This window comes from Symphalangus syndactylus, chromosome 22, assembly GCF_028878055.3.
Source record: "Symphalangus syndactylus isolate Jambi chromosome 22, NHGRI_mSymSyn1-v2.1_pri, whole genome shotgun sequence".
Taxonomy (NCBI): domain Eukaryota; kingdom Metazoa; phylum Chordata; class Mammalia; order Primates; family Hylobatidae; genus Symphalangus; species Symphalangus syndactylus.
Window position 1 is genome coordinate 34,938,392 of NC_072444.2, and position 24,956 is coordinate 34,963,347.

Here is a 24,956-nt window from a genome sequence, read left to right on the forward strand (position 1 = left end):
GCTGTGGGGACTATTACTGTCCCCACTTTCAGACAAAAAAATGTAGGCAGAGAGAAGTTAGGAAACCTACTGGAGGCCACCTGGTGAGAAGAGATAGAGTCTGGGTTAGAACCTGGGGCTTCCAACTTTCCTGCCATGAAGCGTCACTCTGCTTCCAGCCAGGGCTGTCATACATCATTGGTTCTGCTTAAGTGGGCTGGACCTGCAAATGCCAATAAAAACACAGAAGTTTTTCTAGGAACAGAATTCTAACCCCCAACGCCAATTTGGTGTTGGGAAAGCAAATAGTATTCATTGTAGTTTGCAGTAGTAAATGTAAAAACAAAGATTATTTTTATATACTGGAGTGCAGATGGCATGGCACACAGCAGTCTTTCCCCAAACCTGAGGATTTCCAGGCCCCTCATAAAAGGTGCTTGGAGGCCGGATGCAGTGGCTCACGCCTGTAATCCCAACACTTTGGGAGGCCGAGGCAGGCGGATCATGAGGTCAGGAAATCAAGACCATCCTGGCCAACATGGTGAAACCCCGTCTCTAATAAAAATATAAAAAAATAGCAGGGCGTAGTGGCAGGCGCCTGTAGTTCCAGCTACTCGGGAGGCTGAGGCAGGAGAATGGCGTGAACCCAGGAGGCGGAGCTTGCAGTGAGCCGAGATCGCGCCACTGCACTCCAGCCTGGGCGACAGAGCGAGACTCCATCTCAAAAAAAAAAAAAAAAAGGTGCTTGGAGTTTAGCCTCCTCTGTTGTGTGCGCTGCATGATTGTCAGTTTCCCACCACCTTTCCCTGGTAGATCTGCCTTCTGGATGGATGCCATTCATTTCATGAGACTCCATCAGTTACATGTAAAGTTTGGCTTTGAAATGATCAAAGTGGGACTTCCTGTTTGGCCTCAACACGTTTGAAGATGTGTATCTATTGAATGATTTCCAATTGTCCTAGTATGTGCTAGATTTTGTGCTCCACCCTAAAAGCAAAAAGAGGCCATAGGCTAACAGGGTTAGAAAAGGGAGAGCAAAATGGGAAATCAGATGTTTTTTGTGATGCATGAGAAATAATAAGGCTTTGGGAGAGTCAGTAGCCACTTCCTGGGATTTCAGAGTTCCAAGGGTCGGAGGTAAGCTCTTAGCAGCTGTGCCTCACTGGCTCACCCCTGGCTGTTAGACCCCCTCCCTGGAGAATCGCCTTCTGAGGGCTTTGTGACCGCACACCATAGTTCCTGCTATTCCCCCAGTTGCCAGCGTCTGGTGGGTGAGTGAGCTCACTTGTGACTGGGATATGAAGATGATTCTAGGGAGTCTCTTAACTTAGTCCAGAAATCCTCCCTCCATTGCTTGCTTTCTCTCCTTTTTCCCTTGAAGTTTATTTGTTAAAGACAGACTAACCGACCTGTCTGGTCGTCTGTCCTGGAGTGTTTCCCAGGCCACTGTGTAGCACCATTGCCTCTGTGGGGTCATTGAACATGTTTGCCTGTCTTCTAGTTCTAGAGCTTTGGTCACATTCACTTTTTTGTTAAGATTACTTTATAGGCACAGGCAAAATCCTAAAAGTAAGATTTTTAAAATTGTTACCATTGCAAAAAATAGCACCTCAAACAAGAGCAGTTGTGTTATTTTTGCCCATCTGCCTGCTGCTCAAATGCTGGCCCATTAGCAAGGTCATGTCTAACAGCCATGCAAAGCAGCATCCTCCCTGCCCTCTCTGGCACGCTTCACCCGTTCAGTGCCGGTGTACGCTCCCAGCCTCTGTAACTCCACGTGGTTTACCTGTTAGTCATCTGTCTCCCTCAAACTAGAGTCCAGCCTGGTTCATGCTGCTCAGCACCGTGCTGAGGCTCTACAGTGCCTGTCGTGTTGGAGGGAGGGTCCGCGCCTGCGTTGATCTGCAGCTGCGTTAGTGGTCGTGTCCTTTATCAGTTGTGGTGGTGCCCTGTTCCCTTTATTCCTCACAGTATTGTTAGGAGCGGTGCGTAAGGGAAGCAGGGCCTGAGGACTTTCCGTTGCCCTTTGAATTCCCACAGTCTTAATTTTGGGAGATTGACCTGGACTTGGGAATGAAAGAAAAATGGAAAAGTGAGTGAAATTGGTTTAAATTCCCCATGCAAACTCCTCTCTCTCAAAATGCTGCTTCGTCTTGGAGGTGAGCTGTGATCCTTGTGTGGTTGGTCAAGTTTGCAAATTTCCTGCCCCTGTGTAAGACACTGGGGCCTCACTGGGGCCGGTTTGGACTTCGGAAGTTGTCCAAACCATCCAGAGATGCAGCCATCCAGTGCTGCACAGGAGGCTCAGGGTTGTGCAGCTGTCTGGTGACCAAGTGACTCAGGACTGCCCTGTTGCTGCTTGGTGGTGGAACCACATGTGTGCACTTTGGTGACCATGGTGCCTGTTGTCCTTGAGATTGTTAGTCAGAGGTACACATCATAGTTTAATCACTTTAAGACTGTCAGAGCACTTTCAGATTGGTTGTCTGATTTAATTTTCATTTTAGCCCTGTGATGTAGATAACACCATTCCCATTTTGAATTAAGCAGAACAGAGTAAAAAACAATTTAGTGAAAACATTATTCTTTGTATGTTGCAGAACCAGAACTTGAAATTATTTTTCAATATCTATACCCTATTTTGTCATTGGCAAACTTGCACCCTGAATGTCGTTATCAGTGACTGTGTAATATGGGGTCCTGAGGGCACCGCTGAGGTGCCCCTCCTAGACTCTCAGAGGTCTGGATGAGAGGCCTGGGCTGCTGCATTGCCATAAAGGGTAGAGGCACTACATGGAGCACGTTGCATTGCAAATATGAAATATTCTGACTTTAAAAATCATGCTAACACTTGACTCACAAAGATGTTCTAAAGTAGGGGCAGATCCCTTCACCTACTTGCTTTTAAGTTATTTAAATCTCTCTGAAAAGGATTTCCAAAACTGAAATTCTAAATAAAAGCCAATGGCAGATATGGGTCATCAGGAAGAATAGACATGAGACCTCAGCAGACCCTGTCTTAGTGGATTAGACGGGCAAGTTCTTGGAGTCAGCACAGCCAGAGCTTAGCCGTGACATTGGCACTGGAGGAGAGGAGCCCAGGCCAGGTAAACCTGATGGTGGGTGTTCTAGAAGGTTTTTGTGGACTAAGGATAGTGAAGAGAAAAACAAAAGCAATTAAATGTAAGTAAGACTTTTAAAATTTACATTTATTTTTTAATTTTCAAAGGAAGCTGCATCAATATTAAGTTTAGTAGAAAAACATGACTAATAATTATAACAAAAATGCTATTAGTCTTCTTAACTATCTTTCTTTAAAGTGAGTATATTTTTCTTTCTTTTTTTTTGAGACAAGGTCTCACTCCATTTGCCCAGGCTGGAGTGTAGTGGAGCAGTCACAGCTCACTGTAGCGTCAGTTTCCCAGGCTCAGGTGGATTCTCCCACTTCAGCCTCCCAAGTAGCTGGACTACAGGCGTGTGCCACTGCACCAGCTAATTTTTTGCATTTTTAATAGAGACCAGGTTTTTGCCATGTTGTTGCCCAGCCTGGTCTTGAAGTCCTGGGCTCAAGCCATCTTCCAGCCTCAGCCTCCCAAAGTGCTGGGACTATAGGCATGAGCCACCATGCCCACACCTATTTTAATTATAATAAAGCAGCTAAAATTACTACATGTGACGGGGTGCGTGTAATCCCAGCACTTTGGGAGGCCAAGGCAGGCAGATCACTTGAGGTCAGGAGTTCAAGACCAGCCTGGCCAACATGGCGAAACCCTGTCTCTACTAAAAATACAAAAAATTAGCCAGGTGTGGTGGTGCATGCCTGTAATCCCAGCTACTTGGGAAGCTGAGGAAGGAGAATCGCTTGAACTCAGGAGGTGGAGGTTGCAGTGAGCCGAGATCGAGCCATTGCACTCCAGCCTGGGCCTCAGAGCTAGACTCAGTCTCAAATAAAATAAAATAAAATAAAATAAAATAAAATAAAATAAAATAAAATAAAATAAAATAACTATATGCAAATTTATAGTTTTTCACTTAGTATATACTAAGCATTTTCCCAAATTATTACTGTCTTCATTATTGTTCTTAGCGATATGTTACAGTTCTTCCAGTAGCTATTTAGAGACAGGATCTTGCTCTGTTGCCCAGATTGGAGTGCAGTGGTGCTATCATAGCTCACTGCAGCCTTGAACTCCTGGGCTCAAGTCATCCTCCCACCTCAGCCTCCCAAGTAGGTAGAACTACAAGCACGTTCCACCATACCCAGCTAATTGTATCAAGTAATTTTTTTTTTTTGAGATAGAGCCTCATTCTGTCACCCAGGCTGGAGTGCAGTGGCACGATCTCCGCTCACTGCAGCCTCCGCCTCCCGGGTTCAAGCCGTTCTCCCATCTCAGCCTCCTGAGTATCTGGGATTACAGGCACACATCACCACACCTGGCTAATTGTTGTATTTTTTGGTAGAAATGGGGTTTCACCATGTTGGCCAGGCTGGTCTCGAACTCCTAACCTCAGGTGATCCACCTGCCTCAGCCTCTCAAAGTGCTGGGATTATAGGCTTGAGCCATTGCACCTGGCTGCATCAAGTAACTTTAAAAAGTTAACTTTAGGCTGGGTGTGGTGGCTCACGCATTAGGTTAGAGTCAGAGCTTTGGGAGGCCTAGGCAGGAGGATCCCTTGAAGCCAAGAGTTTGAGACCAGCCCGGGCAACATAGCAAGGCCTCGTCTCTACCAAAAATTTCAAAAATAGCTGGGTGTGATGGGTGGAGTCTGCTTGTAGTCCTGGCTACTCTGGAGGCTAAGGTAGAAGGATGGCTCGAACTGCAGTGAGCTATGATCATGCCGCTCACTTTACCCTGGGCAACAGTGTGAGAATCTCACAGAGATTTTTTTTTTAATGTAACATTAAGGCTGGGTGTGATGGCTCACTCTTGTAATCCCAGCACTTTGGGAGGCCGAGGCGGGTGGATCACGAGGTGAGGAGATCGAGACCACGGTGAAACCGTCTCTACTACAAATATAAAAAATTAGCCGGGCGTGGTGGCGGGCCAGGTAGTCCCAGCTACTCGGAGAGGCTGAGGCAGGAGAGTGGCATGAACCCGGGAGGCGGAGCTTGCAGTGAGCTGAGATCACACCAGTGCACTCCAGCCTGGGCGACAGAGCGATACTCCGTCTCAAAAAAAAAAAAAATTGTTTTATTGAAACTGAAAAGTATAAAGAAAAATATTTTTCTTTCTTCTAGGACCCCAGATTAGCCTCTGTTAACTTTGTGTGTGTGTGTGTGTGTGTTGGTGTGTAGGGGGGTTAGTAAGCAAACTATATTTGAAGAATAATGAGAAGAGTAAAAGCTGATAACCGGTTTCTCTGTCTCCAAAAACAACGCCATTAACATCTGGTGTGTCTAGAAAAAAGATGGCAGGCCGGGCACAGTGGCTCAGGCCTGTAATCCCAGCGCTTTGGGAGGCCGAGGTGGGCAGATCACCTGAGGTCAGGAGTTCAAGACCAGCCTGGCCAACATGATGAAACCCCGTCTCTACTAAAAATACAAAAAATTAGCCGGGTGTGGTGGCGCGTGCCTGTAGTCCCACCTACTCGGGAGGCTGAGGCAAAAGAATCGCTTGAACTCGGGAGGTGGAGGTTGCAGTGAGCCAGCACTGTACCACTGCACTCTAGACTCAGCAACAAGAGCAAAACTCCATCTCAAAAAAAAAAAAGAAAAAGAAAAAAGATGGCTTGCCCTGGCATTGGGGTTTGTCCATTTTGTACACACAAAAGCATCATGCTTTGTAACTGTTCGTTCTTGTTTCGTTCACTGTCTTCACGGTAAAGATGAACTAAGAGCCACTGGGAAGGCTGTTTATGGGAACCAGAAGGTTGTTTGCTTCCCTTAAGTTCGCTCTTCCTGGTACCTGGTGCCCTTGCAGCCCATGGGGAATGTGATGGTCATGTTTTCTCGTCTCTCCTGTCTCATCCCATCAGCCAGTTCACTGCTGTGCCTAAACTGCTGCACAGGGTATCTGTGGTGCGTGTCCACATAACAAAAAGATGGTACTGATCATTGAGTTTATCTCCAAAAATTTTTTTAAATCTGATTTTAGAAAATACATTTTTAGGCCGGGCATGATGGCTCATACCTGTAATCCCAGCATTTGGGAGGCCGAGGCGGGCGGATCACCTGAGGTCAGGAGTTCCTTACCAGCCTGGCCAACGTGGTGAAACCCCGTCTCTACTAAAAATACAAAAACTAGCCAAGCGTGGTAGCATGCGCCTGTAATTCCAGCTACTCGGGAGGCCGAGGCAAAAGAATCACTTGAACCTGGGAGGTAGAGGTTGCAGTGAGCAGAGATTGCGTCATTGCACTCCAGCCTGGGCGATAAGAGTGAAACTCCGTCTCAAAAAAGAAAAGAAAAGAAAATATATTTTTATCCTGGAGACTAGAGAATGTAATTTAAAAAAAAAATTGAAATGCCTGACAGTAGATTTCTCTTTTTTTTTATTAATTTTTTTTTTGCATACAAAAACAATAAACATTTTCTAAAAATACATACAAACAAAAAGATGCGTATCAAACATATTAGGAAGGTTGCACATGGGAAGTCGGGGAATAGAAATGGGGGTGGGAGTTAAAATAAATGAGAGAGGGACTTTATATGGATCAGTGATAATAACTCAATCCTCTATTTGACGAAGAAGAGGGAGAAGGAAGAGGAAGAAAAAGAAAGTGGGATAAAGGATCAGAAAGGGAGGAAAATAGAAAAAAATTAGAGTATGACTCCAGGGTAGACCTGTTTTGTTGTCATTGAGTTGGTTGGTTGGTTTGTCTGTTGTATTCTTCATGTTTCGCCAAGTTGGCCAGACTGATCTCGAACTCCTAGCCCGAAGTGATCAACCCGCCTCGCCCCCCAGAGTGCCGGGACCACAGGCGTGAGCCACCACGTCCAGCCCCCACATTGCTTCTGGCCTCCGTGGTAGACCTCCCAGACGGAGCGGCCAGGCAGAGGAGCTCCTCACTTCTACCCAGACACGGGGCGGCCGGGCAGAGGGGCTCCTCACTTCCCAGACGGGGCGGCCAGGCAGAGACGCTCCTCACTTCTTCCCAGACGATAGGTGGCCGGGCAGAGGCGCTCCTCACTTCCCAGACGATGGGTGGTCGGGCAGAGGCGCTCCTCACTTTCCAGACGATGGGTGGCCGGGCAGAGGCGCTCCTCACCTCCCAGACGATGGGTGGCCGGGCAGAGGCGCTCCTCACCTCCCAGACGGGGCGGCCGGGTAGAGGCGCTCCTCACTTCTTCCCGGACGGGGCGGCCGGGCAGAGGCGCTCCTCCCCTCTTCCCGGACGGGGCGGCCGGGCAGAGGCGCTCCTCACTTCCTCCCGGACGGGGCGGCCGGGCAGAGGCGCTCCTCACTTCTTCCCGGACGGGGCGGCCGGGCAGAGGCGCTCCTCACTTCCTCCCGGACGGGGCGGCCGGGCAGAGGCGCTCCTCACTTCCTCCCGGACGGGGCGGCCGGGCAGAGGCGCTCCTCACTTCCTCCCGGACGGGGCGGCCGGGCAGAGGCGCTCCTCACTTCCTCCCGGACGGGGCGGCCGGGCAGAGGCGCTCCTCACTTCCTCCCGGACGGGGCGGCCGGGCAGAGGCGCTCCTCACCTCCCAGACGGGGCGGCCGGGCAGAGGCGCTCCTCACTTCCCAGACGATGGGTGGCCGGGCAGAGGCGCTCCTCACTTCCCAGACGATGGGTGGCCGGGCAGAGGCGCTCCTCACTTCCCAGACGGGGTGGCTGGGCAGAGGCGCTCCTCACTTCCCAGACGGGGCGGCCGGGCAGAGGCGCTCCTCATCTCCCAGACGGTGGGTGGCCGGGCAGAGGCGCTCCTCACCTCCCAGACGGTGGGTGGCCGGGCAGAGGCGCTCCTCACCTCCCAGACGGTGGGTGGCCGGGCAGAGGCGCTCCTCACCTCCCAGACGGTGGGTGGCCGGGCAGAGGCGCTCCTCACCTCCCAGACGGTGGGTGGCCGGGCAGAGGCGCTCCTCACCTCCCAGACGGTGGGTGGCCGGGCAGAGGCGCTCCTCACTTCCCAGACGGTGGGTGGCCGGGCAGAGGCGCTCCTCACTTCCCAGACGGTGGGTGGCCGGGCAGAGGCGCTCCTCACTTCCCAGACAGGGCGGCCGGGCAGAGGCGCTCCTCACTTCCCAGACGGTGGGTGGCCGGGCAGAGGCGCTCCTCACTTCCCAGACGGTGGGTGGCCGGGCAGAGGCGCTCCTCACTTCCCAGACGGTGGGTGGCCGGGCAGAGGCGCTCCTCACTTCCCAGACGGGGCGGCCGGGCAGAGGCGCTCCTCACTTCCCAGACGGTGGGTGGCCGGGCAGAGGCGCTCCTCACTTCCCAGACGGGGCGGCCGGGCAGAGGCGCTCCTCACTTCCCAGACGGTGGGTGGCCGGGCAGAGGCGCTCCTCACTTCCCAGACGATGGGTGGCCGGGCAGAGGCACTCCTCACTTCTTCCCGGATGGGGCGGCCGGGCAGAGGCACTCCTCACTTCTTCCCGGATGGGGCGCCTGGGCAGAGGCGCTCCTCATTTCTTCCCGGACGGGGCGGCCGGGCAGAGGCGCTCCTCACTTCTTCCCGGACGGGGCGGCCGGGCAGAGGAGCTCCTCACTTCTTCCCGGATGGGGCGGCCGGGCAGAGGAGCTCCTCACTTCTTCCCGGACGGGGCGGCCGGGCAGAGGCGCTCCTCACTTCCCAGACGGGGCGGCCGGGCAGAGGCGCTCCTCACTTCTTCCCGGATGGGGCGGCCGGGCAGAGGCGCTCCTTACTTCTTCCCGGATGGGGCGCCCGGGCAGAGGCGCTCCTCATTTCTTCCCGGACGGGGCGGCCGGGCAGAGGCGCTCCTCACTTCCCAGACGGGGCGGCCGGGCAGAGGCGCTCCTCACTTCTTCCCGGACGGGGCAGCCGGGCAGAGGCGCTCCTCACTTCTTCCCGGACGGGGCGGCCGGGCAGAGGCGCTCCTCACTTCTTCCCGGACGGGGCGGCCGGGCAGAGGCGCTCCTCACCTCTTCCCGGATGGGGCGGCCGGGCAGAGGCGCTCCTCACCTCCCAGACGATGGGAGGCCGGGCAGAGGCGCTCCTCACTTCCCAGACGATGGGTGGCCGGGCAGAGGCGCTCCTCACTTCCCAGACGGGGTGGCCGGGCAGAGGCGCTCCTCACTTCCCAGACGGGGTGGCCGGGCAGAGGCGCTCCTCACTTCCCAGACGATGGGTGGCCGGGCAGAGGCGCTCCTCACTTCCCAGACGATGGGTGGCCGGGCAGAGGCACTCCTCACCTCCCAGACGGGGTGGCCGGGCAGAGGCGCTCCTCACCTCCCAGACGGTGGGTGGCCGGGCAGAGGCGCTCCTCACCTCCCAGACGGTGGGTGGCCGGGCAGAGGCGCTCCTCACCTCCCAGACGGTGGGTGGCCGGGCAGAGGCGCTCCTCACCTCCCAGACGGTGGGTGGCCGGGCAGAGGCGCTCCTCACCTCCCAGACGGTGGGTGGCCGGGCAGAGGCGCTCCTCACCTCCCAGACGGTGGGTGGCCGGGCAGAGGCGCTCCTCACCTCCCAGACGGTGGGTGGCCGGGCAGAGGCGCTCCTCACCTCCCAGACGGTGGGTGGCCGGGCAGAGGCGCTCCTCACTTCCCAGACGGTGGGTGGCCGGGCAGAGGCGCTCCTCACTTCCCAGACGGTGGGTGGCCGGGCAGAGGCGCTCCTCACTTCCCAGACGGTGGGTGGCCGGGCAGTGGCGCTCCTCACTTCCCAGACGGGGCGGCCGGGCAGAGGCGCTCCTCACTTCCCAGACGGGGCGGCCGGGCAGAGGCGCCCCTCACCTCCCAGACGGGGCGGCCGGGCAGAGGCGTTCCCCACCTTCCAGATGGGGCGGCGGCCGGGCAGGGGTTGCAATCCCAGCACCCTGGCAGGCCAAGGCAGGCGGCCGGGGGGTAGAGGCTGCCGCGAGGCCAGATCACGCCACCGCACTCCAGCCTGGGCAACACCGAGCACTGGGTGAGCGAGACTCCGTCTGTAGTCCCAGTACCTCGGGAGGCTGAGGCGGGCAGAGCACTCGGCGTCAGGAGCCGGCGACCAGCGTGGCCAAGATGGCGAACGCGTGCCTGCATCCAAAGGAGAAAAGGCAGGCAGCGGTGGCGCGCGCCGGCAGTCCCAGGCAGTCCGTGGCGCGGGTAGCAGCAAACCGAGTAGATTGCAGCCTGGGCCAGAGAGGGAAAGAAAGAAAGGAAAGAAAGAAAGAAAGAAAGAAAGAAAAAGAAAGGAAGGAAGGAAGGAAGGAAGGAAGGAAGGAAGGAAGGAAGGAATTTCTCATCACTTCTATGTGTGGACTGAAGAGGGTCTTATCAGGAAATTTATTTTTATTGCTAATAAAAATAGGAGTGTGTGTGTGTGTATACGTGTGTGTGTACACAGCGTTTTGCCATATTGCCCAGGCTGGTTGCAAACTGCTGGGTTCAAGCAGTCCTCCCGACTTGACCTCCTGAAGTGTTGGGATTATAGGTCACCATGCCCAGCCAGGAATACGCCTTTTTAAAAAAAATTGACAAACATAGGTTTTGAGTCTCTTAATTGAAACTCAAGTGTTGGCACAGGACAGTGCTATAATAATTTCTGCTATTAACTATGAAAAAGAAGTCCGTCTGGTTTTTTTCTCTTTGCATGTGACTAAAGATTAAAGTTAGCAAGTTTTGGCATTGCTACATAATTTCAGAAAATTTTGTGAGGTCACTAAGTTATATTGAGCTCATTTTAAAGATACTTAGATTTTTGGTAAATTTGTTTCTCTAGTCTCAAGCAATACAGCTGGGTGATTGTTGTGTACATGTTCTTGTGTAATATGTGAAAAGAACATCTAATTAAAAGCAGTATGTAAGATTTCAGGAGTTATCCCACCTAATGATGGAATTGGGGCCTTTACACCTCCACCCACCACCCTCCAGCCACAAGAAACACCTCTTTTTTTTGAGACAGAGTTTCGCTGTTGTTGCTCAGGCTGGAGTGCAATGGCGAGATCTCAGCTCACTGCAACCTCCACCTCCCAGGTTCAAGCGATTCTCCTGCCTCAGCCTCCCGAGTAGCTGGGATTACAGGCACGTACCACCACACCCGGCTAATTTTTGTATTTTTAGTAGAGGTGGGGTTTCACCATGTTAACCACGCTGGTCTCAAACTCCTGACCTCAGGTGATCCATTGTCCGCAGCCTCCCAAAGCGTCAGCCACCGCCCCCAGCCGGAACATCATTTTTGAAGCATCTCAGAATATGCGTTTCTCTTTCCCCAGATCCCAGGAGTTTGTTGTTTTTAGTCCCATATTATAAAAATTAGCTTTACTTTTTAGTGTTTAAATGATCAGAAACTGTGTGTGTTAACTAAAACAGTTTAATTTGGGGTACTTCATAATATTAACTTGTTTTCTTCATGTTGATTTTTGAAGGATTAAAGTAGCTTTACAGACTAAGAACAATTCTCTATTATGCGTGGGGGGTGCTGGTGAAATAAAACTACCCCCAACTGTAAAATTGTGTGCATAATATAATTTGATCATGTGTGAAATACAAGTGAGTAGTGTCAGGGCATGCAGAAAGAATGCAAAGCACAAGGCATCCAGACAGCTTCCATTTGAGACGCTACTCATCTTGTCCTGGCACTCTTACCATTTCACACATTAACATTCACAAATTGCAGTCCTAAGATTTATATGTGAAAACCAGGGAAAGAATTAACCAGTCTTATCCCTTAAGAATAAACTGCCCTTGAGGTGTGACCTTGTCCATACCTAATTCCAGTGATGCCCCATGTGTGCAGGGAGGCCTGAGGTATTTTTCCTCAGTGAAGCTTTCCTCATGATTAAAACATCCGTTTCAAATAATGCCTTTAGAAACAACTATTTGGTCAGAAATCTTTCTGACACTGTGTTGCCGTGCACCCTGCCTCCCCAGAGAGCAGTGGCAGCAGGACGCCTGGTTTGCGTGCTCATGTTATGGGGCATGCCTTGCAGGCCTTTCTTGTTCTGTGGACCGTAGACATCAAGTATCTATACTGTAGGTCATTCGAATTCCTGTATGCACACTAGGAAAGTTTACACTGGAAACTGACAGCTGAGCTGCTTAGGTCGTAGGATAATTTCCCACAGATGGGTTTTAATCTCAAGAAATTAACTGCTATCAATTAGATTTTGTTGTATATTAGCCTTTTGACTTTTACACAAAAGTTATAATGGTAAAATTGATCCTCTGTGTAATTTATGTAGGAAATTGAAGCGCTTGCATAAGCCGTGCTTGCATGTGAGAGCTAATTGTAAGGGATTAAAGACATTAGCAACTGTATCCTCAGCTTTGTTATACTTCAGTCATACTTATGATTAACAGCCAAGATCTTGGTCAGAAATGCAGCCTCCATTTATTATATTCTCTTGGGAAAATAAGTCTCTTGTTTAACAAGGTGATTTAGTTTTTACTCTGATTTCAGGAATATTGTCTAACATGAGTAGGGCGAGAAGGCAGGGCGGCTTGCACTGAGCCTAATTTAGCCTGCACCTATAAGGATCAAGGTGTTGTTTCTGAGCCTGCTGGGATCCCAGGGCTCACTTGGGTGGGAGAGTGGGTTGTCCCTGAGCCAAAAAACTGCTGGACACACCCTGTGTGCTCTTAGGATTGCCGTGCGAGCATCCTGACAGCTTTTGACCAGTAGCGGTTCATGGTTACTGAGATGAGGTGGCTTTGAGATTCTTGGTTGCCAGGTTGCCACTGACCCCATTCCCTGAAGTAACTTCCCCTAGGTCTTCATGCGATAGCTATCCTAAGTGTCAGGTTTTATTTTTTTTTATTTTGAGATGGAGTCTCGCTGTCACCCAGGCTGGAATGCAGTGGTGTGATTTTGGTTCACTGCAACCTCTGCCTCCCAGGTTCAAATGATTCTTCTACCTCAGCCTCCCAAGTAGCTGGGATTACAGGCGTGTGCCACCATGCCCAGCTAATTTTTGTATTTTTAGTAGAGACCGGGTTTCACCTTGGTTGCCAGACTGGTCTTGAACTCCTGACCTCAAGTGATCCACCCGCCTTGGCCTCCCAAGTGTTGGGATTACAGGCATGAGCCACCACACCTGGCCTAAATGTCAGTCTTATGTTCTTGGATTTATAGGGAAACCTATATTTTTTTTATGAAAAATGCTTAACAGATTTTTCATTTTATAACCCACCAGCATATGTTGAGTAGTATTTTAGACATTGTAATATTATGCAAAGCCAGTAAATAATCATAATTATATATTTTATTTACCTGGCCCTACTTAGGCATTTTATAAGTTCTGATGAATGCTGAAGAAAAGTTCTCTGATTTGTAATGAGACCATAGTTCTCAGACTTTCCTTTTTTTTTTTTTGAGACGGAGTCTTGCCCTGAAGCCCAGGCTGGAGTGCAGTGGCGCCATCTCGGCCCACTGCAAGCTCCGCCTCCCGGGTTCATGCCATTCTCCTGCCTCAGCCTCCCAAGTAGCTGGGATTACAGGCGCCTGCCACCATGCCCAGCTAATTTTTTTGTATTTTTAGTAGAGAAGGGGTTTGACCGTGTTAGCCAGGATGGTCTCGATCTCCTGACCTCATGATCTGCCCACCTCGGCCTCCCAAAGTGCTGGGATTACAGGCTTGAGCCACCGCGCCCGCCTTAAACTTTAAATTTACTTTTCTCACCTGCTTCATTAAATTATCCAACAGTTGTTTATTGATTGTGCTTGTCTTTCTGTTTCAGATCTCACATTCTTGGAGGTGGCATTGAAGAGCACTAAGATCAGAAGATGAGTGAGCTTGACCAGTTACGGCAGGAGGCCGAGCAACTTAAGAACCAGATTCGAGTATGTAGTGTGTGTGCTTGGGTTTTATTAATCATTTGAGTTTCAGGTTAGATGTTACTTGTTTTAGGAAAAATGGTTTACAGGATGACTTGTTCTATGTTTTATATTGAAATTGAATCTTAGTTGGCCCAGGATATACTAATTATAGATCTAGATACTTGGCCTAGTACATTGTTTTCAGGATTTTGCTTTCTGTGTACAATTTGTTATTTGAATATACACCAGATGTCTCTATAGAATTTATTAGTGTCTTTTGCATTCTTTATCATAACCTTGAAAACTTGTGATACTCTGGGCCACTGATCAGACTGTGATATCTACCTCCCTCCCCTGAATATTGGGGCTATTGACAGCAGAAAACTTGCTTAAAAGTAAGAGTATTAACAACAATAAAAAAAGTATTTCAGGTATATCTGGTGTATTTTTTCCTAATTTTGAAAGATCTTCCCTAGCGGTGATGATTGGAATCTACAGCTTCTGATAGAGCTAGATGGAGCAGATATATCTAAATCCAAGATAGAGGCCGGGTGCGGGGGCTCACACCTGGAATCCCAGCAGTTTGGGAGGCCGAGGCAGGTGGATCACCTGAGGTAGGGAGTTCGAGACCAGCCAGGGCAACATAGTGAAACCCCATCTCTACAAAAAATATAAAAATTAGCTGGGTGTGGTGGTGTGTGCCTGTAGTCCCAGCTACTCAGGAGGCTAAGGTCAGAGAATCCCTTGAACTTGGGAGGCAGAGGATTCAGTGAGCCGAGATTGTGCCACCGCACTCCAGCCTGGGCGTCAGAGCGAGACCCTGAAAAATAAAAAAAAATTGAAGATAAAAACAACCGTGTGTAAATAAACTGCACTGTAAAAAGAATACCTTTCACAGAATTCTAAAACATTAAATTCCAGTCTGTGACTGATATAGGATGTTAAATTGCAGAGTTCATAAACTTTTTTTTGAGAGAGAGTTTCGCTTTGTTGTGCCCAGGCTGGAGTGTAGTGGCGCAATCTCGTCTCACTGCAACCTCTGCCTCCTGGGTTCAAGCAATTCTCTTGCTGATAACTTTCTGAAAAGGGAAGAGCAGTAGGTCTAAATGGAATTCATTCTGCTCCTGCTACTTTTGTGAAGCAGTACTTCTAGTAAATATTTTATAGAGAAACATTTAATGCAAGTATATGTTTCCTTTCTGAAACTGCTGATGTGAAGAGTAAGAGAAAAAGAGGCAGACTTCTCAGGAAAAACCACGTCTTCAGTATGTTTTTAGGTTTTGTCTATTTGATGTAAGAGCTTTCTCTTGCTCTTGTTTGCTCTGTCAAGCTTTAGCTGTTCTTCAGAGTGTCACTGTACAGGAAGCTGATGACATTCAGTACATATCTCAATAACAGTTTATAAGCTGGGCATGGTCGTGCGTGCCTGTAGTCCAAGCTACTCAGGAGGATCACTGGACCCAGGAGGTTGAGGCTGTATAGTGAGCTGTGATCACGCCACTGCACTGCAGCCTAGGTGACAAAGTGACACCTTCTCAAAATACAGTAAAAATAAAAAACAACAGCTTATTTTTCTGACTCCAGTGCAAGGATGAAACCTAATATTTCCTTTTAAACGGTCAATTACATGTTTAGAAAGCTCACCAGGATTTGGAGAAAGAAACACCAACATAATTTTAGGCAACTTGTTCCTGAACTTGAGAAAAAATAATGGAATTCTCTGGGATTTACAGCCAAAGAGAAAACAAAATATCCTCTACTGTAAGAATTTTAAATCTTTTTTTTTTTTTTTTTTTTTTGAGACGGAGTCTCGCTCTGTCGCCCAGGCTGGAGTGCAGTGGCGCGATCTCGGCTCACTGCAAGCTCCGCCTCCCGGGTTCACGCCATTCTCCTGCCTCAGCCTCTCCGAGTAGCTGGGACTACAGGCGCCCGCCACCACGCCCGACTAATTTTTTTTTTGTATTTTTAGTAGAGACAGGGTTTCACCGTGGTCTGGATCTCCTGACCTCATGATCCGCCCGCCTCGGCCTCCCAAAGTGCTGGGATTACAAGCGTGAGCCACCGCACCCGGCCAGAATTTTAAATCTTAACATTTAAAAGATCTTACATAGGTTAATAGGGAAGACTTAGGTTTTTTTAATAGTTTGCTCCGATCAGACTTGTTTAACATGTCCCCTCCCCCAGAATTAATCAAATGTATTCTGAAATATTTAGTTTGATATAAAATTATTCTCTGAAATATCTATTTAAATAAAACCAAAAGGTATTCAAATTTTGCCTGATTTACTTAAGCTTTTGCAGTTCATTTTAAGTCAGCATGGTTGGCCGGGTGCGGTGGCTCACGCCTGTAATCCCAGCACTTTGGGAGGCCGAGGTGGGCGGATCACAAGGTCAGGAGATCGAGACCATCCTGGCTAACACGTTGAAACCCCGTCTCTACTTAAAAAAAAAAAAAATTAGCTGGGTGTGGTGGTGGGCGCCTGTAGTCCCAGCTACTTGGGAGGCTGAGGCAGGAGAATGGCGTGAACCCGGGAGGCGGAGCTTGCAGTGAGCTGAGATCACGCCACTGCACCTCCAGCCTGGGCAACAGAGCGAGACTCCGTCTCAAAAAAAAAAAAAAAGCATGGTTTTTGGCAAGTAAAAAAGAAAAGCAAACTGTTGTTATTTAATAATAATCTAATTGGGTTTTTGCTGGGGGAGGGGTTCAAAACACTCTCAGCTGTTTACCACCTGCTTTTGAGACTATATTTCTTCTTATAGAAATCAGATTTTTTTTTTTTTTTTTTTTTTTTTTTTTTTTTTTTTTGAGACAGAGTCTCACCCTGTTCCCCAGGCTGGAGTGCAGTGGCGCGATCTCAGGTCACTGCAAGCTCCTCCTCCGGAGTTCACACCATTCTCCTGCCTCGGCCTCCCGAGGAGCTGGGACTATAGGCGCCCACCACCACACCCGGCTAATTTTTTGTACTTTTAGTAGAGATGGGGTTTCACCATGTTAGCCAGGATGGTCTCGATCTCCTGACCTTGTGATCCGCCCACCTCGGCCTCCCAAAGTGCCGGGATTACAGGCGTGAGCCACCGCACCCGGCCTAGAAATCAGAATTTTAAAGTTTACCCTGAAAATGTCTTAAATAGTAGTGTGATTTGGCATATTTGAAGAAATTTTTTCTGACAGCTATAAGTTGTTCACAAATAGTGGACTTGGATCTACTCATAGCAGATGGAAAGAGCTTGTTTGGCACAGGTGAAAGACACCCAAATTTAAAAAATTAAGGCCAAAAGGAACTGTTGCACCTCCTCCTGAGGTTTGAACCCTGTCATTTTGTGAATTCCCCAGGGCCTTCTTGCACAGGGGGCTCCATCTTGGGCTGGCACAAATGTCACGTGACATTGCCCGCATGCTCTTGTTGCCACAAAAAAATGTAAAAAGAGGTCGGGCGCGGTGGCTCACGCCTGTAATCCCAGCACTTTGGGAGGCCGAGGCATGTGGCTCACGAGGTCAGGAGATTGATACCATCCTGGCTAACACGGTGAAACCCTGTCTCTACCAAAAAAAAAAATACAAAAAAAATTAGCCAGGTGTGGTAGTGGTGGGCGCCTGTAGTCCCAACTACTTGGGAGGCTGAGGCAGGGAATGACGTGAACCTGGGAGGCCGAGCTTGCAGTGAGGCGAGATCACGCCACTGCACACTCCAGCCTGGGAGACAGAGCGAGACTCCGTCTCAAAAAAATAAAAAAAAAAATAAAAAGAGAGACGGCTGGGCACCGTGGCTCATGCCGTTAATCCCAGTACTTTGGGACGCCAAGGCAGGAGGACTGCATGAGCCCAAAAGCTTGAGACCAGCGTTTGTAAGTTAGGAAGGCCCTGTCTCTTTAAAAAGAATAAAAAGAAACAGGTGGAATTAACCCTAACAGGGTTTTTTTCGTTTTTTTGTTAGTGTGTTTTGAGACAGGGTCTCTGTCAGTCATCCAAGCTGGAGAGCAGTGGTGCGATCACAGCTCACTCTAGCCTCCCGAGTAGCCGGGACTACAGGAGCGTGCTGCCACACCTGGCTGATTTTTTTCATTTTTGTAGAGACAGAGTCCACCATGTTGCCCAGGCTGGTCTCGAACTCCTGGGCTCAAGGGATCTTCCCACCTCAGCCTCCCAAAGTGCTGGCAGGTGTGAACCACCACGCCTGGCCCAACAAATTTTATCTAAGGCAGTATTATCTAAAATATTGATATTCAATATGTAATTAATACATTTTAATTGAGATATTTGACACCGTTTTTGTCCCAAGTGTCCTGGTTCCGTTTGCTGTGTGCAGCAGCCACATGCAGGGCATGGCTCCCATAGTGGGACGTTCACTAGGAGAGGCGCCTAGCTGCTTTGTCTCCGAAGTACCAGGAGCCGCGCTGTGTTAGTTCCTTTGCACGAGACAGGGACAGCAAAAGCTGTTGAAGTCCTTTTACCCCAAATGGGAAAGGAAGACTTATTTTTAAAATGTAGAACATTTTTTCCTGATTTCTCAAGGAATACACGCTTGTTAAAGGATACAGAGCATAGTGAATCCAACAAGAAATTGTAGATGATTCTGAAAGGGGTTGTTTTCTTTCTTAGATTTGTTTTTCAGCCAAAAGACCCTAAAGGATCTTGCATGCTCATTTTGATTATTATTGAGGAAACACAGGCTCTCAAAGGGATTCTGATTAAAACATGGTGTGCCTTAAAATACACAGAGTAGCTGATGGAGTAAGAAAAGCTCCACAGGATGCACAGGCTCAGATGTGTTCTGGAGCGGCATGCGCGCCAGTGCAAGGGAGCAGGGTCCATTCGTGTGAGAGGCAGCTGCAATGAATGCCCGGTCCAAAATGTTCAGTGACTCCACACTGAGCAGGGCCCAGGCTTTAATTTAGGATGAAACCCCAAAGTAAGTATGTTACTGTGTCATTTGACAAATCCAAAAAGGATGAGAAATCAACTGATTAATGGCTCGGATATGTTCATCTCTGGTTTAAGTGGGCATCATAATATGTATCTACAGGAGTCCATTAAACTGGAAATTAATCTGAAACAACTTGAAGACTTTATTCTTTGTTAAGCAGTTATAGAGCTTGTTTCCATTAAAAGACTTCTTCCTACAGTTTTAAAAGTTGAAGGTGTCTGTTCTGCAAAGTGCTGCACTCAGTTAAATAAGCTGGTTATTGGCTAAAATAAAGATTGAATTGAAGTTATCTGTGTTTTGTTTTTACAGTAATTTTTCCTTCTGTTTAACAGTAGTATCACCACAGTCTATTACATTGTACCTTAAGAAACTCATTTTAGTCATTGGACACTAACCGGGGGAAGTTGCTTAAATCTCATGTTTATTTTCTCCATTTTAAATTTTCTTATGATGTTTTAAAATCAAAGGCTATAACATCAACAAGAATAGTATTCAAAAACAAATACTAAACTCAGTACTTGCCAGGTAAAATTCATTGACAAAAGACTTTTGCTACTCTAAGTATTCTTCATCCCCCTTACTCCAAATGTTACTGCTTGCATAGAAATACTCGATTTTTGTGTGTGTGTCTTAATTATAAGCAGAATGACCAATAAAGAGCTTGACTAAAGATGAATTTGGAATGTATAAATTTGGGATATTTATAAGAATCTCAGTATATTTCCTTTTTTTTTTTGAAACAGAGTCTCGCTCTGTCACCCAGGCTAGAGTGCAGTGGTGTGATCTCAGCTCACTGCAACCTCCGCCTCCTGGGTTCAAGCGATTCTCCTGCCTCAGCCTCCCTGAATGGCTACGATTACAGGTGCCGGCCACCATGCCTGGTTAATTTTTGTATTTTTTGTAGGGATGGGGTTTCACCATGTTGGCCAGGCTTGTCTTGAACTCCTGACCTCAGGTGATCCATCCACCTCAGCCCCCTAAAGTGTTGAGATTACAGGCGTGAGCCACTGCGCTTGACCAATATATTTCCATATTATCAGTTTATAATATTCCCACAAGCTTCCTAAAGTAGAAATCATTTGCAGTGAGCAGTTTGCCCCAAAAGCCTGAACTGCTGGGAACTTGTCCTCCACCTCCCCCATGTGGGGCACTTGGACGCATGCCTGTAAGGGCTCCACGTGCCATTTGCCATTTTGAAAGTAGGTGTCAGATGACAGCATATAAACACATTTTTCTTACTAGAAAGTGTCAGCTGGGCCTGGTAGCTCTCCCCTATAATCCCAACACTTTGGGAGGCCAAGGGGGAAGGATCATTTGAGCCCAGGAGTTCAAGACCAGCCACAGGCAACATGACGAGAACCCCATCTCTACAAAAAAAAAAAAAAAAATTAGCTGGGCGTAGTGATGCATGCTTGTAGTCCCAGCTATTCAGGAGGCTGAGATGGGAGGGTCACCTGAGCCCAGGAGGTCGAGGCTGCAGTGAGCTGTGATGACATCACTGCACTCCAGGCTGGGCAACAGAGCCAGATCCTGTCATAAAAATACATACATACATAGTTTAAAAAAAAGAAAAAAGGCCGGGCGGGGTGGCTCACGCCTGTAATCTCAGCACTTTGGGAGGCTGAGGTGAGCGGATCACCTGAGGTCAGGAGTTCTAGACCAGCCTGGCCAACATGGTGAAACCTCATCTTTACTAAAAATACTAAATTAGCCGGTGTGGTGGCACACGCCTGTGGTCCCAGCTACTCAAGAGGCTGAGACAGGAAGAATCACTTGAACCTGGGAGGCAGAGGCTGCGGTGAGCTGAGATCGCAACACAGCACTCCCGCCTGGGCAAGACAGAGCAAGACTCTGTCTCAAAAAAAAAAAAAAAAAAAAAATTATACCAACACTCAAACCTGTTAGTCATTGTCTTATTTTCCTTTTTGTTATCTACCTTTCTATTTATAAATGTACATTCTCTTTTGAGATTTCCAGGTCTATTTTCCAGTAACTTTGATCCCTTAGTAATGAAGACACTTGAGTTAGCATTGGTGGATCCCTTCACAGTGCCAACCTGCATCCACAGGTCATTTGTAGATGAGCAACGAGAATAGCCAGAGAAGCTTATGTACATCTAATTGTCTGGCTCCAGGTCCCTTGCTCTTTTTCCATAGAATTTATTTATTTTTCTTTGTTTTATTTTATTATTATTTTTGTTTTTTTAAGATGGAATCCTGCTCTGTTTCCCAGACTGGAGTGCAGTGGCGCGGTCTCGGTTCCCTGCAACCTCTGCCTCCCGAGTTCAAGCAATTCTTCTGCCTCAGCCTCCTGAGTAGCTGGGATTGCAGGCATGCGCCACCACACCCAGCTAATTTTTGTATTTTTAGTAGAGATGGGGTTTCACCATGTTGGCCAGGCTGGTCTCGAACTCCTGACCTCAGGTGATCCACCCACCTCGGCCTCCCAAAGTGCTGGGATTATAGGTGTGAGCCACCGTGCCCAGCCTATTTTCCTTAAATTTTTAATTTTTATTTTTACTAGAGACAAGGTCTCACTTTGTTGCCCAGGCTGGTCTTGAACTCCTGGGTTCAAGTGATCCTCCTGCTTCAGCTTCCCAAAGTGCTAGGATTACAGACGTGAGACCGCGCCCTCCATAGAATTTAGAATTAATGATTGTTTATCTTGAAAACAAAGTACTTAGTTAATGCAATCTGAAGAAAAGTTTTTTTGGGCTGGATATCTGGTCCTTTTTAGACATCTTTTTTTTTTTTTTTTTTTTTTTTTTAAGTAGACTTTTTCTTTGGGCCACAGCCTTCTTGACCCCAGACGGGCTTTGTAAAAAGAGCAAGACGTGTGTGCCAGCCTGTGCAGCAGTGAGAGCACAGGCAGCACCAGGTCCCGGGTGTGTGGGTGCTGCCCCAGCTTGCAGTGTGAGCTCCTCGGTGCTGGCCACAGCTGTGGGGCCCCAGGAGTATTGTGCTGCAGGTCTTAGACAGATTTGGGTACCACTGGTTCTCTGTTCAGCGTGGCCTGGACAGTCCACAGATGGCAGTAGACCATGGAGTGTTGAGATGCAAGGAGACTCCGCCATTCTTTCACATTCTGCTTTCACTCCTGACAGCTTAGGAAAGCTCTCTTTGAAACTTTGGTATGTGTGGACCTAAGATTGACTGTATCTGAAAGGTTGCTAATTTCTCACTGTCCTTGCTTCCCAGGACGCCAGGAAAGCATGTGCAGATGCAACTCTCTCTCAGGTAAGAGCCCACTGAGTCACGCAGAGCCATCTGCCTGTGAGGAGGCTAGCACGGCACCCACACCTGGAGCCTCGGGAGGGCTCTGCTTGGATTCTCTCCTGCGCAGTGAGGATGCCAAGCCACTGCTTTTATTAAGAAGTCATTCTGATGGTAGGCATAGGAAATAGAGGGGCATTTTGAGATAAAAATGAGATATCTCAAGCCTTAAATAATTATCTACCTGTTACAGAGGGTAATAGTTGTAAAATATTGTTATTGTCTTAAGATATTTTGAAGCTCCTCTCCTTAACAGAATCTGCCTCAGAACTTCGATTTCTAATATCCAATTTGATAATACTTGAAAAAGTTAAACATAGAATTATTGTATGACTCAGCAGTTCTGCCATTAAATATATGCCCAACAGGATCGAACACTGCTTTTCAAACAAACATGTACATAGATGTTCATAGCAGCACCACTCACAATAGCCAAAATGTAGAAACAACCAAAATGTGCATAAATGAATGAGTGGAGAAACAAACTGTGGTGTCTCTGTGCCCTGGAGTATTATCAGCCATTAAATGGACCTCAGTACAGTCAGAGGCTACAACATGGATAAGCCCCATAAATATTACGATATGTGAGAAAAGCCAAACAGAAATGGCTATATATTGTGTGGTTCTATTTATATGAAATATCTAGAATAGTAAAATTCATTGAGACACAGTGGACTAGTGGCCAGCAGGGGTGTTAGGGGAGAGAGGGAGAGGAAGTGAAGAACAGGGAGTGAATGCCAAATCAATGTCTGGTCTCCTTTTGGAAGATGTTTTGGAACTAGATGGTGGCAGTGGTTGCACAACACTGGGAGTGTACTAAATGCCACTGAACTGTATACTTTAAAATGGTTAATTTGATGTTATGTGAATTTTACCTTATTAAAAAAATGAAGTCCATCCCAGCACTTTGGGAGGCCGAGGCAGGTGGATCACTTGAGGTCAGGAGTTCGACACCAGCCTGACCAACATGGTGAAACCCCATCTCTACTAAAATACAAAAATTAGCCAGGCGTGGTGGTGCACACCTGTAATCCCAGCTACTCAGGAGGCTGAGGCAGGAGAATCACTTGGACCCGGGAGGCAGAGGTTGCAGTGAGCAGAGATCGCACCACTGCACTCCAGCCTGGGAGACAGAGCAAGACTGCATCTCAAAAAAATAAAAACAAAAAATAAAAATAAAGTCCAAAATGTGAAAGAAAAACTATATTCATACTTCTGCTGAAGATGATTAAGTTTCTTACATTGTCTAAATGCTTTAGGGGATGCACTTTGAGGTTAAATTGCAAGTTAAAGAAAAAAAAAATTAGGCTACATAGAATTACCTGAATTTTAATTCTGAGAAGCACTTTGGACTGTCCATTTTTAAAAACCCACTGTTGTGATCCACTTACTCCGTTTGCCAACCTAAAACTCATTAACATCAGTGTCTATATGTAGGATGGGCTCAGCAGGTGTGTGTACAGCTAGTGCTCCAAGTGATGGTCGTGCAGAAGCAGGTGTCATGCAGGCCCACACATAGCCTGACATAGGAACCAGCTATTAAGTTGTGATGTGGGACATCTGTGTGCTGTCATAAGAAGAGTTTCGAGATATCAAAGAACTCAGAAACCTAGGAGGAGATGGTCCTGGATGGACAGGGAGAGGAGGAAGGAGGCAGGAAGGGAACAGCAAGTGCTTCAAGGCTGGCCATGTTCGTGTGCGTGCATTGGAGGGCAGGGCACACAGGTTCCTGATGACCAGTAAGAGGTACGGAAGGGGTTCGGTGCAGAATGCCACAGTGGAAGCCACTGGAGAACTGTGGGAAGGGCTGGGAAGAGGTAGGCACAGTGGGCGAGCCAACAGCCTTGACAAGGATGGGAGATCAGGAGAGTCGTTTAATCACAGATTTAATTTACAGAAATGTTTTTATTTTCAAGATCACAAACAACATCGACCCAGTGGGAAGAATCCAAATGCGCACGAGGAGGACACTGCGGGGGCACCTGGCCAAGATCTACGCCATGCACTGGGGCACAGACTCCAGGTAGGCGTGGGCATGAGCAGGACACTGCTTGATACATTCAGGGGCTGCTCTGTTTTCTTAGGGGAAAATTACCTGAACTCGTTTGCTGTGTCGTGCAGTGAAAAAATTAGGAAGTTGAATCAGAACTCTGGGCACGCAAGGTGCAGCATTCACAGGTGCATATTCCCTGTCCAGTTTTCCACTCCTGGGCTGAAAGGACACTGCCATTTCTTCACTGTCTGAATCACATTAATACAAGTTCTGATTTTTCTTTCTCCCTTCTCCTGTCTCTCAGTTTCTAGACCTCTGTCCTCCCAGTTCTACTGCATCCTACTTATGTGAACTTGGGGAAGTTACCTCTCTGTGCCTGTTTCTCAGGGCTGATTGGCCCTCGCCCTCTTGTGATTTCGGTGCCCTGGCTCAGGAAATCACAGAACCTTCTCCGAGGATCCTGAGGGATTAAGTGTATTGAGCCTTAGAACAGCATCGTGCTGTGTGTGCTTTGCTGCAGCAGACACATGGGAACGCGCTGTGAGCTCCTCTCACCATTCTCTGATCTGGCCTGTCTGCCCTGCCTTCCTTTGGTTTACCATCCCAAGAGATAATTCCCTTCATGGGCTCCTATTTTTTCTTTTCTTTTCTTTTCTTTTCTTTTCTTTTTTTTAAGACGGAGTCTCGCTGTGTCGCCCAGGCTGGAGTGCAGTGGCGCAATCTCGGCTCACTGCAAGCTCCGCCTCCTGGGTTCACGCCATTCTCCTGCCTCACCCTCCCGAGTGGCTGGGACTACAGGTGCCCACCACCATGCCTGGCTAATTTTTTTGTATTTTTAGTAGAGATGGGGTTTCACCGTGTTAGCCAGGATGGTCTGGCTCTCCTGACCTTGTGATCCACCCACCTCGGCCTCCCAAAGTGCTGGGGTTAC

The 24,956-nt window shown here is 48.3% G+C and overlaps 1 protein-coding gene and 1 long non-coding RNA gene across 2 annotated transcripts in view; one reads left to right on the plus strand and one right to left on the minus strand.

Annotated features, from left to right (window-relative positions):
* Positions 1-24,956, plus strand: part of GNB1 (G protein subunit beta 1) — a 54,669-nt gene that overhangs the window by 514 nt on the left and 29,199 nt on the right. The window contains exons 2-4 of the mRNA XM_055261831.2: positions 13,757-13,859; positions 21,958-21,996; positions 23,949-24,055. Of these exons, the coding sequence (XP_055117806.1) occupies positions 13,803-13,859; positions 21,958-21,996; positions 23,949-24,055 (203 nt within the window). The 5' untranslated portion in view covers positions 13,757-13,802. The remainder of the gene's footprint in view (positions 1-13,756; positions 13,860-21,957; positions 21,997-23,948; positions 24,056-24,956) is intronic.
* LOC134735660 (uncharacterized) lies at positions 6,518-8,979 on the minus strand. Its single transcript, XR_010118987.1, has 2 exons — positions 8,903-8,979; positions 6,518-7,186 (listed from the first exon to the last, which is right to left on the minus strand). It is a non-coding gene; the product is annotated as an uncharacterized lncRNA (long non-coding RNA).